Raw genomic sequence first — 12,790 nt, forward strand, 5'->3', positions numbered from 1 at the left:
AATACAATGTGGGTCTGTAAATATCACCTTGAAGATGGGAGTCTCTATGAGATCTGCAGGGATTGCCCCACCTGGAAGGCAGAAGCAAGGGACCAAGAGGGCAGCAGGACCAGCTGGGAAGGGCTTGGCTAGGGATGGAAAAGGCAGTGGAGTCCCAGGGATTTGGGGAAGAGGCTTTCCCTTGTCTGTGTGCGGAGCTGACTTGGGTGCTAAGAGGGTAATAGCAAGGAGAAATCCAGCTGGAAAAAAAACTATTCCCTGCCAGATAGGTGGTTTTGGATAAACATTTTGAAGCCTGTGATTTCTGCTGCTGTATAAACAAAAAATATCTGTAACAGGGAGCAATCTAGACAGCATCTTTCCAATGAGCTGCTCATGTGCTGGGCTTGCTTTTTCAGAGGAAAAGAGCTGTAAGGATCCAGGGGGACCAGGATATCTTGTAGCTTCCACCCCCCGAGAGGAGAAGGGGGCAATCCCAGACAAACCCCTTTCTGTCTGGCTGCTGAATAACCCGAAGCGCGTGGGGGTTCTGTGCAGATAATTCCTAATGACGCGGATTAGTCATCTCCTATTGCGGTTTAGGGACACGGTCCAGCTGTCTGGCTTGTAACGGACGTCCCATTGCTAAAAGCAGGGGCGAGCACAGAATTAATGCAAACAACGTGCATGTCGGGGAGGTGCAGAAGTCCTCTCAGCCTGGCCCTGTGGTGCTGATTTCTCTTGGCCAGAGCCAGAAGTTGAGGAGAAATCCCACCGCTTTGTGGCTTTGTACAAAGGAGTAACTAGAGCACTAATGCTTGAATGCTGCACCGCTCAGTGGGGTTTTCTCATTGTTTCCTAATCCAACAAGTAGAAAATTAGAGAAGTCAAAATAGTCCCTCTGTTTACCCTCCAGCATGCAGAAGTGGGTCTCCTTCATTGCCCTTATTTTACCCATGGGGAAACTGAGGCAAAGTAAGTGCCCAAGGTCTCATGGGTGGGTAAGAGCAAAGCTGGAATGAGCCCCTCTTGGTGCAGTGCTGAAGGGAAGAGGAGGCCCCTTGTGATGATTTTTTCTGCCTTTTCTGACCTCAGAAGGGTTAATGCTGGAGTTGGAGGCTTTGTCTCAGGTGGTTTGTGAGGCAACCATGGATTTGGGTAGAAGAAGTGATCCAAAGGCCCTGTCCCTATAGTGTCTCAGCATGGGCAAAGCTGTCCTCTGTTAAGTTTGACAAGAGCAGCTTTAAAAGCAAGCCACAAAGGTGGAGTCCGACCAGAACACCATTTCTGATGGCAGCTGAGTTTGGGAGGAGAAGAGGACATGACGGGGAGGTCTTTGAACTTGGCGCTGGTCTAGGAGTTTGCGGCGTGGCAGTTTTACGTGCTTCAGCTCCCGGTGCTACGCTAGCACAGAGGCAGACGTGAAAGTGTGGCGCCGTCTCCTCTGCTGGGTCCCTGCCCGCAGTCGGTGGATTGAGGTGGTGTAGTGAGGGTGTCCCTGTGCCATCGGACACCCTTCTCCACAGGCATGGCATTGCTCAGCTTCGACCTATACTCTGATCTGATCAACCCTCTGGGTGTTCAGCAGCAAGGGTGCTCAGCACCTTCTGTTCCTCCGAAGTGCTTCCATTTTAGGCCTAACCGCATGTTTTCCTGCTCTCAGTGTGTGCTTTTATTACAAACAGCAGTCAGCTCTTCAGGGATCTCTGTATAAGATCATGATTCACCTCATTTGGAAACACTTTTTCCATTTTTTTCCAGCGTTTTCCTTAATCTAAACCAGCATGCAGGGCTGCTTGCTCTAGCTCTGGGGGCTGAGCTTGGCCGAGCCTGCCAGCGTCCATGGTCCCCAGCCAAGCGGGCAGAAGTGGTTGCCCCCTTTCTCCCCCTGATTCCCATCAGTGCTTCCTCTGGAGCTTGGCAGTTGTGGTCTTTTCTCTTCATGAAATTAGAAGTTTTGAGGAAGGAGCTAAAAATACCTTAAGGAAAGCCTGGAAAGATGGTGATGGGTTTGTGGCCACTGCAGTGGCTTTGCTTTTTCCTTTCTGAGTCGGATAGCAAGAAAGAGTAAAATACCATTTGTTAGCAGGGCTGGAGGAAATGCCAGTACAAGTATCTCGGAGAAGAAATTATTCCAGAAACGAAGAGAATTACTGTGGTATTTCCTGTCAGGGTTGTCGCTTATTTTGTTTGTGTCGCAGCAGGGCCTACAGGCGCCAGCTGAGATGCGGGCTCCTCTGTGCCCTGTGTCATATGGAAACGCATGCGGAGAGGGAAAGCTGCGCACTACATACAACCCAGGGAGATCAAACATCTAAATTTTGTGCTTGGCTCTCCCACTCTGCTTCACAGAATGAATCACAAAATGGTTTGGGCTGGAAGGACCTTAAAAAATCATCTAGCCTATCCCCCCTGCCATGGGCAGGGACACCTTCCACTAGACCAGGTTGCTCAAAGCCCCGTCCAACCTGGCCTTGAACACTTCCGGTGATGGAGCATCCACAACATCTTTGGACAACCTGTTCTAGTGTCTCACCACCCTCATAAAAAATTTCTTCCTTATATCCAACGTAAATCTAGCCTCTTGCAGTTTAAAACTGTTGCCCCTTGTCCTGTCACTACAGGACCTGGAATAAGTCTCTCTCCATCTTCTAAAGCCCCTTTTATATATTGAAAGGCTGAAATAAGGTCTCCTTGGAGATTTCTCTTCCCTAGGCTGGGCTTTTTCTTCACACCCTTAGGAAAAGTGCCTCGTGCCTCAGTTTCCCCTGCTTCCTCCAATACCTGCCTGAGCTTTCATAGCGCTCCATGAAACCATCAATGAAATCCTCTGCCAGAGCTCAGTGTTGAAGGCTAATGCCTTGCAGCATGGCCTTACCCCTCTCCTCCACCATATTCAACACATGCCATTCTTGGATGTTTCAGCTTATTCTGCGGCACCAACTAATGAGCTCTTGATTGTGGGGAGAACAAGGCTGCCATTAACCTCATTTGACATCTGATGGCAGGGAGGGTAAATAGCATGACTTGGATTGTGCAAGGAGGAGTCGATGTTGTCTTCATTCCTCACAAAATTGCAAAAGTGAGTAGGACCCAGCAGCCCCCACCACCTGCACCTCTTCCACAACCTGCCCTCAAGCATTTGCACATTGTGTTGAGGTCCTTACAGAGAAGATGCTGGTCCTGCCTTCCCCTTGATCATGCGTTTGAGATGCTGGGTGCAGATTCGCGTGAGGTTTTGCTCCAGCACTTGGCAATGCCCCAGACTCCCTGTGTAATCTCAAACCAGTTGCTCCAAACCAGATTTCCATGGGTGTAAAAAATCACAGCCTGCTCCAGCATTTAGGAAGTGCTTTGCATCCCCTGGGACTTCCTAGTGCTTTGGGCACTGCCCACATTTTTTTTTTAACGGAAAAAAGTATTTGTTGCTGATAGCAGTGATGAATTCAGCTTTAGCTGTGGGTCAAAACCATGGCCAAGCCAAAGGAAGACTGAAAAATAAAACTGTAACCAACTTCTCAGACTATAGATAAATATATATTTATCCCTCTTCCAAATGCTTGCGAGCTTAAGGTCTTGGTTTGTTTGAGGGAGGTGAGAAGTTAGTGTATTTTATATCAGAAAAAGAATAATCTAATTAACAAATGAAGTGAGTTTTAATTCCCCTATTGCAGCCAGTGTGTTTGTTGCTCTGCTCAGAAGCAGAGTGGAGCGGTGTGGGGCAGCTGGCTTACTTCTGTTGGCTTTGGGCCACAGCACATCAGCTATGTTGTTGATGTAGAAGAAAAGGATGCAGCAGGGTCGTGCCTCATTTTTTTTTCCTTTTCTTTTCTCTCTGGAGCTTTATATGAGTGTTTTGACATTTTCCAGCCACAAGCTGTTTTTCAAAACTTATTTGTCTGCAAAATTTTTGTTGTTCAGCATAAACAGGCAGCGTGTGCTATGTCCCAGCTCGGTGCAGCATTTGGGTCTGTGCTGAAAGTGAAACCTGTGTTTTGAAAGGTTTCCTGCAGCGAGGCTGGAGCTGCGTGAGCTTTTCCCCTTACATGTCCTGCTCCTTTGTAAGGAGAAACCTTGAAAGTTCCTTGCCCTGATTTTTTTTTCTCTTACTTTAGAGAAGGGTTTTGCAGAGCTACATGCAACGAACCCATACCGGCTGACTTAATGCCAGCGTCCAGGAGGGATGAACCAGCCAGGCCCTGTTCAGAGAGGCACATGCAAATAACAGTTGGCATAAAAGAGCCTGTATATTTTTTCCTTTTCCAACAGAGATAATCCAGGATGGCAATCCCGCCCATATTTGCCTGTCTCTATAGAATGATTTGGACCTTCAACACTAAGTTGGCTATGGTCATCTCTTCTCCTTTTGAATTTTGGACTGGTGTTTTTATGAGTTGGGCCTGGTTCTAGAAGCAAAGCTGGAGTTTGTCCAAACATTGTGGGTCTGGAGAACTGGCTGTAGACACCAAGGTGATGTAAGTGCCTGTTTAGCACAGGCCTGTAACACTGCTGGAGTGCCCCATTTGGTGACTGTCCCAGCACTGGTTCTTCCCAGCCTTTCTGGAAACAGAAAATGCCACAAGCAGAGGTAAAAAGGATGCGTTTCAGATGATCCAACATGTTTACCCTGAATCTGATGGGGTTTTTTTAAGCTTTTCAACTGAATCGCCTCCAGCCTTGACTTCCTGAACTTCGGTGGGTGTCTGCAGAACTCGAAAAGCTGTCAGTTTAAAAATAAACCTAAGGATGCTCATCCAGCTCATTTTCCTCATTAGAGACAAAGCTGTTTCACTGTGGATCTGCTTTCCCTCTGAGAGGATGGAAAGTGTGCCTTCATGCTCTGGCAATCCAGGGTTAGAGATAAGGCCCTTGCTCAGGAAGGGCTGTCACCCACCCATTTGGGGATTATCCCTGTGAGATGCAGGCGGTGCGGGACCAAGCCCTCCCTGGTGTTACACCTTGGAGGGAGGTGGCCAGCACATTTTTCTCTGTGGGAAGAAAACTACTATTTGAGGAGGCTTGTCTGCACTTGTGGGGGCAAAACCCTGGTTGACTGGGGTGACTGAACCTGGTCTGGGAAGTGAAGAGGGTTTTGAGACCATCATAAAGTCCTTGAATGAGCCAAGGAATGCTGGAGGGATGCTTGACTCAGGCTTGGTCTGAGAAGCTGAATGAATGAAAAGGCTCCTTGTAGTCTTGATCACTGCTAAATATGCACAAATAGAGGATGGGAGAAGTGGCTTTTACTAGTCCCTACAAAGTTGTGTGCCCAGTCTGCCTGTGGCTCTGCTGGCTCTTTGGGCAAATATAATGATTTCTCTTGAGGTGAGCAACAGGTCAGTTCAGGGTGGGCATTTACTGCGTATAGTGTAGTGATGCCTGATATACTTTGCATTTTGTATGTCCTCATAAAATAACACCCACCCTCACCACCACCCCAGCACTGTTGGCTTTTAAAATCCAAGACTGCCTCTCCACTTCCACTATAGGATGCTTGCTTTTACTTCTTATTGCTTTGCCCCAAATATTCCTGTGTTCTATTAAACATCCTCTGAGCTTTCTTTCTGGGTTTCCAGCAGAAAAGTACTGGGGTAAAACCATGGGAAGCACTGAAGATGGATGGACATCAGACACTTAACATGTTTGCTTCTGATAATAGTGGCTTGTTTCCAACTGAGTTGAGAGCATTCACAGTTTTCCACTTTTATGAATGCATTTTATTAAAACTAAGTTATACAGATGCCTGAGTGTCCTCTTGCTTACAGAAGACCTTATTTTTTGACAAGCACGTTTATCAGCCATGTGGAGTTTCCCCAAAGTCCACAAGTCCAGCAGGCAGCTTGGCCCTAAATAGGCCAGACACCCACTGAAGTTAGGGAAGTCTCCCCGAGAACTCCTGTCAGCTTTGGATCTGCGAGTCAATCTGGGATGCAGTTTGGGACCTAACTATTTTCTGCTTTTTCTTTCAGCAGCGAAATGTCAGGATCAAGTTTGAATATGAAGGAGAGAAAAGGTATGTACCCAACTCAGTCCCCTACCTGTACAGGGACAGATTACCTTTTTTACCCAATGTCGTCCTACTGATGTCAGCCAGCTGCAGATGAACTCACAGCAGGATTCGTTCCCCTAAAATCAACTACAGTTTTATATGCAAGAGCCTTGCCTCGTCATCCTGTTTGCTGCAAGTACCTCCTGGGATTTGCACGCAGGCAAAGTGGTTCCAAACTGGAAGTCATTAAATGCCTCTTACCAGGGACGTAGGGTGCATGCTTGGATCCTTTTCTCTTTTTAATTCTTGAGCCCTGCTGAACGACAGCTGAGCTGCAACTCTACAGAAATGTGTTCTTTGATTAGCAGCCTATGACACTTACTTAAGATAACCAGATTTTGGGCATGGGTCCCATAAAAATAGAGCTGGGAGTTAAAGCTTGCCCGCCCTTCCCTGCTTGACATTTTCATGGAATCACCTCTGCTTGATGCTTGGTGACTGTGGCGGGGCAGGACACAGGGCTGGAAACTCACAGGCTGATGGTCCAAGTTGCATGTTAAAGCCAAAGAAAATTTAAGTTTGTTACCGTAGAGCTAGACTGTACCTGCTGATATGTACCTATAGGGCTGCTGCATGTAATGGTGCAGGAGAGTCACAGGGTGCCAAACTGCATCATTCTCTCTTCCATTGCTCCTCCCTCTTCAGAGCCACTTGCTGAAAATGGAGATGATAAATCACTGACCAGTGCCTGATCCTGGGTCTTCTCCAGTGAAGGGCTGCTGGACTTTCTTCTTTTTCACCTGTACCTCACAGTAGGAAGAGGAGCTGCCCTAGGATTTTTGGTAGATATTCTTGCAGGGTAGGTCAAGTCCCTGCTTGGGCATAGCAGACAGGAAGTGTTTCTATGAGTGTAAAAGCAAGGAGTGAGCTTTATGCTTGATGATAGAAGAATACAGGTCCTTTCTTCTGAACTACCAGTCTAATCCCGAATTCCAGTATGCTTCTACTAAATTGAGACTATTGTTGTATTTGTTTGTGTATACAGGATTATCCAGTTTCCAAGACCAGTCAGATTCAAAGAAGTGGTGCAGAAGGTCACAGATGCTTTTGGACAGACGATGGACTTAGTCTGTGTGAACAATGAGGTACTCTTCTCCTTATTGCTAAGGGGGAGTTTTACAGTGCCTGGGGCCCACTTCAGAATTGAGCAGTGGTTTGTTCTTAAGGCCTTAATTTAGTGTTGTACATGGATGTGAAGAAAAATAATCTTACTTTGTGGTTCCCAGCTAGTGAGCGTACAAGAGCTGTTGTCTGGACACAGCTCAGCTGGATTCTCAGACTCCAAGCCAGGCTTTTCCCTTCACAAAATTATTTCAATTAAGGCCTATTAAATGGTGACATAGGAACATTGTCTTTCCCCCAGAACAAAAAATCCCCCTAACTGAGGCAGGGAGGGGATTAAGTAACTGAGATGATGGAGACATTGTCAGTTCAACTGCACAGTCAGCAGCAGTAGATGTTTTCCCATTAGTACCCTCGGGTCAATAGGACCAACTTTCAGAGTGTGCCTGGCTGGTGAGAGCACACACAGCACAGAGAGGAGAACAGCTGAGACCAAATGGCTTTCCTGAGAGCCCCATGAAGTGACTGTAGGCTACTGCGTGACTGGGTTGGATGTGAAGCCTTCCCATCTTGGGGGCAGTTGCAGGAGCATGGTGAAGTCCAGAGCATGAGGGACGGTGCTGCTAACACAGTATACTTCTATCTAGCACTGACTTTGTTTCACCCCAAATCCATGTGCATGTTCTTGTGGTTAGGTCTGCAGTGAAATGTGCACCACTGAAGGTTCCCTTAGCAGGTCCTGTGGCCACATACGAGCAGCCAAGAAACCCTCCTTCTGCAATCCTTGCATTTTAAGGCTTGAAGACCTTTCTTCTCCAACCTTCTTTATAACATAGGCCACTGTGTTTTTCCAACTTTTTCTTTGAGCCCAGCACTGTATCTGAAAGGAGGGTACTGATGAGTCCTTTTACCTAGAAGGGGGAAACCCTAGGCATCTGTTTTGGTGTGCTCAGTGTTTTCTTGTGAGGCATCTCGCCATGAGCTGGGCAGGCATCAGAGCCACTGGGCTGTCAATGTGGTTTTGGCTTTGGGAAGGAGGAGAGGGCCAGATGACAAATAGGTGGGCTTTTTAAAAAAAATTCTTTTGGATCTGTCCTGACAACTTGCTTGTTCAAGTAACAGCCTTTCATTAAAGTATGAATGGAAAGAGAGTGCATGAAGAAATCTTTCTCTCTTTTTTTTCTTTTTTCTTTTTTTTTTTTTTCTCCCTTCTGTTTCAATGGAAATTTGATCCACAAAAAAGTTGCTATTCTTTTATAATAGGTACCTCATGATACCAGTGTCCGCTGGGTTTTGGGTTTGAATGCCAGTCAGGTTTCTAATCTTGGGCATTCTCTGACAGCCCTCCTGGGAAAAGCCTGCCATTGAATTCTCCAGGAATGACTCATTTCATTCCAGGTTTCTTTCCACTGGAAGAGGAATTTTTTCCAACAACAGCAAACAGAAGCTTAAATAATGCATTTTACCCCATGTTAGAGACTGTCTTCCTGGGCATGTGCACAGCACACAGCAGGACCATGAGCAGGCCTTTGGGTACTCCTGACTTCTTAGAGTTGAGGATGACTTTCAGTGTTTTGTTTTTCTATACATAAAAATTCCTCTTTGTGAGAACCCACACCTTTGGGAAGAGGTCTAGGCAGTAGTAATTCAGAGTTGTTAATTGTGGAAACACTATAAATAGACAAAAGTGACCTTTGGGGAGATAGCCTACATGTCCACATGGTGACACCCCGGCATCTGGCTCCTAGTGTGTTCTGGGTCAGGTTTTTGAGTCTCATGACTGCAAGTCTCAGAGGTCACCTGACCACAGACTCATTACAATAAAATGTTTCACCCTTTCTTCATGCTCAAAGGGAACTGTGCAGTAATTCCTTCTTGCCGTCAGATGTTTCTCTTGCAGTAGCACCTTATAGACCAAAATTACACTGAGATCAACAGGCCCCTACAAAAGCTCACTAAATGGCAGTCCCTGTCCCAGTGAAGGAGGAGTTCTGAAGCCAAGCTCAGTGAGATGAGCATGCCAGCTGGGTGGAGCAGGGGCACTCATGAATCACATCCTGGTGGGACCATGGAATCAGCAGGCTTGGGCTGGTATAGATAAGAGCAGGGCCTGGATGTGGGTGTACATGGGGCATGTCTGCATGTTAGTTCTAGGCTGGGCTCATCTTTCTGGTGAGCAGGACAGCAAAATCTGGCCTGGCCATGGACAGCATGGCGTAGTGTTTGCTAGACATAGTTGGCTGCGTTATGGATTGAAAGACAGACTTCCGCGGCAAACGCTCTGTCTGAATTGGTCTGTATGCACCGCTAAACAGCTGCTTCGGGTGTGACTAAGTGTTACCTTGTCGTTTGTTCCATCTCCGTGACCAACTTGTGATATGTCCTTGGGCAGAACACTGAATCTCGATGTGCCTCTAGTTCCCTTCTGACCTCCTTGCTTGTCTCCTCTGAGGCTGTCCCTCAGCATCATTTTGGAAGGTTAGGGAGAGTTAAAGCCTAGGGAAGTGGTAGAAGTTCCATTATGGGGGGGAGGAGATAAAAGCGTATTTAACAAACATTTGTCGAGAATTGTTGATGCCAGTTGCTTCTGCATTGGGCAGGAAGATGAACTAATTGACCTCTCAGATTTTTCCCCAACCCTGTTTCCTACTATTCTTTGGCTTTCTGCAGTGTCTTACAGAGTGAGGTCTAGCAATACTGTTGTAGTTGGTGAAAATTCACCCTTTGCACTCACTTTCTTAGACTGCAGTGGATTGTCTACCAAGTCCCATACTAAAATATTAGGCTTCAGGGGAGTATACTGTGTAAAAACAAGAAGAAAATCTAATAAGCTCTGTTTAGTGAAACTTTGATGTAGGTAAACTTTGCTGTTCGTCACAGCTGCTCACTCCATAGACAGAATAAACCCTGTTACTAGAAATGCACCCTGGCAATTACTTCCATGGTTCTGCATGAGTCTATATTTAGTTTCATGCCCAGTAGATATCTGTTCCTGATATCCATATGTGCCACAGTCTGGAAGCCAAATGGAGCAAAATCTACTTGCCAGATGTGGGTAATAGGTAAAGCCAAGCTAAATACTGGCTCCAGTCCCTTTTACAGGAGGGCAAATTTTGCCTGATGTTTTTGGCTCCACTGAAGCAGGCATGCAAATGTGTTAATGTTGTGATATTGGAGTGAGATGGAGTGACCTGCAGAACATTCTGTTCAAAGCAGCAGCTGAAGGATTGCTCTGAACACTTCTGAGGAGCTCAGTAAAGGGGTGGGTGAGCAGTGGGACTATACTTACAGTTCAGAGTTAGCTTCTGCTTGGTGGTGAAATGAGGGGGAGCCGGTCTTCACCGTTCTCATTTCTGTTTGGGTGAATGCAGGAGAGAAGGCTTGTCTCCAGTTGATACACCTGTGGAACCCTTGTGAACTTCAAGAGGGTTAAGCAGTGCATGGAGAGAATATCTCTTAAGCTCTACTGCTTAAGGAATCAGACTGTCTGAGAACAGCTGCACAGCATTTGGGAGACATATTCAATATCATCTTCATCTGATATCTGCTGTGAACACAGGTCATTCATTCAGATCCCAAAGTTTTACCATGAACCATGGTCTAACCATTTACTCCATGGACCTACTGAAAGCCCTAAATAGTTGGTATCTACCTGGTACTTCCCTTTCTTTCATGTCCAATCCCTGTCCCAGACTGGGAATCTGTTTCCAGCCTTGCTTGTGAGGGCCAGCCCAGAGAAGACTGGTGTTGGTGTTCTCTGTAAACCCCCCACCTGGTTAGGTCCCTTGCTTGGGAGGTAAGGTACATCTTCCTGAACTTTTCCCCATCTGGCTGGGTTGAGAACTCAAGTCCCTACACCTGTAGGATATCCTGGGGCAAGGCTTTCTCAAGAGTTCCTTGTGGAATCTTTTTCCTACACACAAATAACTAAACAGTTTTCAGACAAAGGGTGCATAGCCTGATTATCCCTCTTCCTGTGTGCATGTGCTAAATACTTTGCTCTATAGTCTTTTTTTCTGTCTTTTGTAGAAATTTCTCAACCACATTTGCATACCTTACACCAGAAGAGCACTCCTAGCTCAACCTGGAGTTCATTGCTTAAATATCTTTTGAGAACTGGCCTGGTCTTTCCTCAGCAATTACCACTGCTTCCAGCACTTACACCTGGCAGCTTCCTTTTCTCACCTGTTAATCCCATTTCTGGATATCTAACTCTCCCATGCAAGCTATAGGGGTCCTGGGTATCTAATTTGGGACTGTAAACTCTACAGAATAGCAGGTTGCATTAAACTTAGCCATTGCAGTGCCCCTTTGCAGACCTGGCTTTTAGTATCTCAAAGCTAGTTGCCTAAGGCAGGTGTAAGCTCAGGACCACCACAGTGGTGGGAGCTTGGCTTTCCTGGTGGGACATTTTGAGCCCCTCACTACAAGAAAGACATTGAGGTGCTGGAGTGTGTCCAAAGAAGAGTCATGAAGCTGGTGAAGGGTCTAGAGCACAAGTCTTATGAGGAGCAGCTGAGGGAATTGGGGTTGTTTCGCCTGGAGAAAAGGAAGCTCAGGGGAGACCTTATCGCTCTCTACAACTACTTGAAAGGAGGTTGCAGCAAGGTGGGTGTTGGTCTCTTTTCCCAGGTAACAAGTGACAGGACAAGAGGAAATGGCCTCAAGTTGCACCAGGGGAGGTTTAGACTGTGTGTTGTGATCTTAAAGGTCTTTTCTAACCTAAATGATTCTATGATTTGATGATGTTAAGCCTGATGTTTATCATATGAAATAGGTGGCCCGCATATGTCTGCAAAATAGGAACGGAAGATAACTCTCCTATCACACAGGAGAGGAGAAACTCAACCCAAACCTTGAGGTGCTCACAATGTAGAAACAGCAGCCACATGGACGTCTAGGATCAAGCTTGGCAGGCTCATTCTGTGGTCCTTGGGTGGAGGAGATGACTGTGGCAGTTGTCTGAGGTGAAACCTCATCTTTGTTGGCCAGGGCGCACAGTTTTCCCTTGACCTGGTCATCTCCGAAGTTCTAGCCTCAGCGCACACAGTCTGAGGTGTGTTTGCCTACAGGCCAACAGCCAAACCCTTGGCAACACCCTGGGATCAAAAAGGTAGACACAGGTGGCTTTTGAGTGTTGTCTTCTGTGGCGGTTGATCTGAGGTGTGTTTGCTGTGGCTGGTGGCATGAACCCTGATCACCCAGAGGGCTGACCTGCCTTTCAGGAGTTCTGGGCAACTGTGGTGCCCAGTAAGACCAGTGAGAGCCTACTGGGAGCTGTGGCCACTCGGTCCCTTTGGTAGGTGGAACTGCTGTGTACTTTGGCACAGCCATGAGTATAACATGTGCTGTGTTGGCTGGATTTAGTCCCAATGCCTGAGGCAACCTACAGAGGCTGAGGCCTGGTTTTTATGAGATTAGGCAGAATGTCCCTGAATGAGGGACAAAAAGTTGTGGTTTTAATCTTAGCCCAAGGCAGCAGAAGGCCACAGAGTCCCTCTGAAGCGCAGCTGTGTTGGGTGTTGGAAGCTTTGCAGGCTGTCTGCAGGATGTGGTGCACCACACAGCAATGTCAGGAGGGTCAAATTCCCTCTGGAGATATGAAGGCAATAGTCTGCCACTTACCAGGAAAACATCAGGACCCTTAGCTGCCTGATAGACATGGCACTGTGTAGTTCCCAGTTCTGTTAACGTTATAAA

General features: G+C 46.8%; 1 protein-coding gene across 4 annotated transcripts in view; it reads left to right on the top strand.

Moving 5' to 3' along the window:
• The window catches only part of LOC141943814 (mitogen-activated protein kinase kinase kinase 3-like), an 84,425-nt gene that overhangs the window by 42,684 nt on the left and 28,951 nt on the right, over positions 1–12,790 (top strand). For 3 of the 4 annotated variants that reach the window (XM_074869468.1, XM_074869480.1, XM_074869489.1), the window contains 2 exons: positions 5,949–5,992; positions 7,014–7,113. In XM_074869468.1, the coding sequence (XP_074725569.1) occupies positions 5,949–5,992; positions 7,014–7,113 (144 nt within the window). The remainder of the gene's footprint in view (positions 1–5,948; positions 5,993–7,013; positions 7,114–12,790) is intronic. The other variant, XM_074869475.1, reaches the window with a different exon arrangement.

This window comes from Strix uralensis, chromosome 1 (assembly GCF_047716275.1).
Source record: "Strix uralensis isolate ZFMK-TIS-50842 chromosome 1, bStrUra1, whole genome shotgun sequence".
NCBI lineage: Eukaryota > Metazoa > Chordata > Aves > Strigiformes > Strigidae > Strix > Strix uralensis.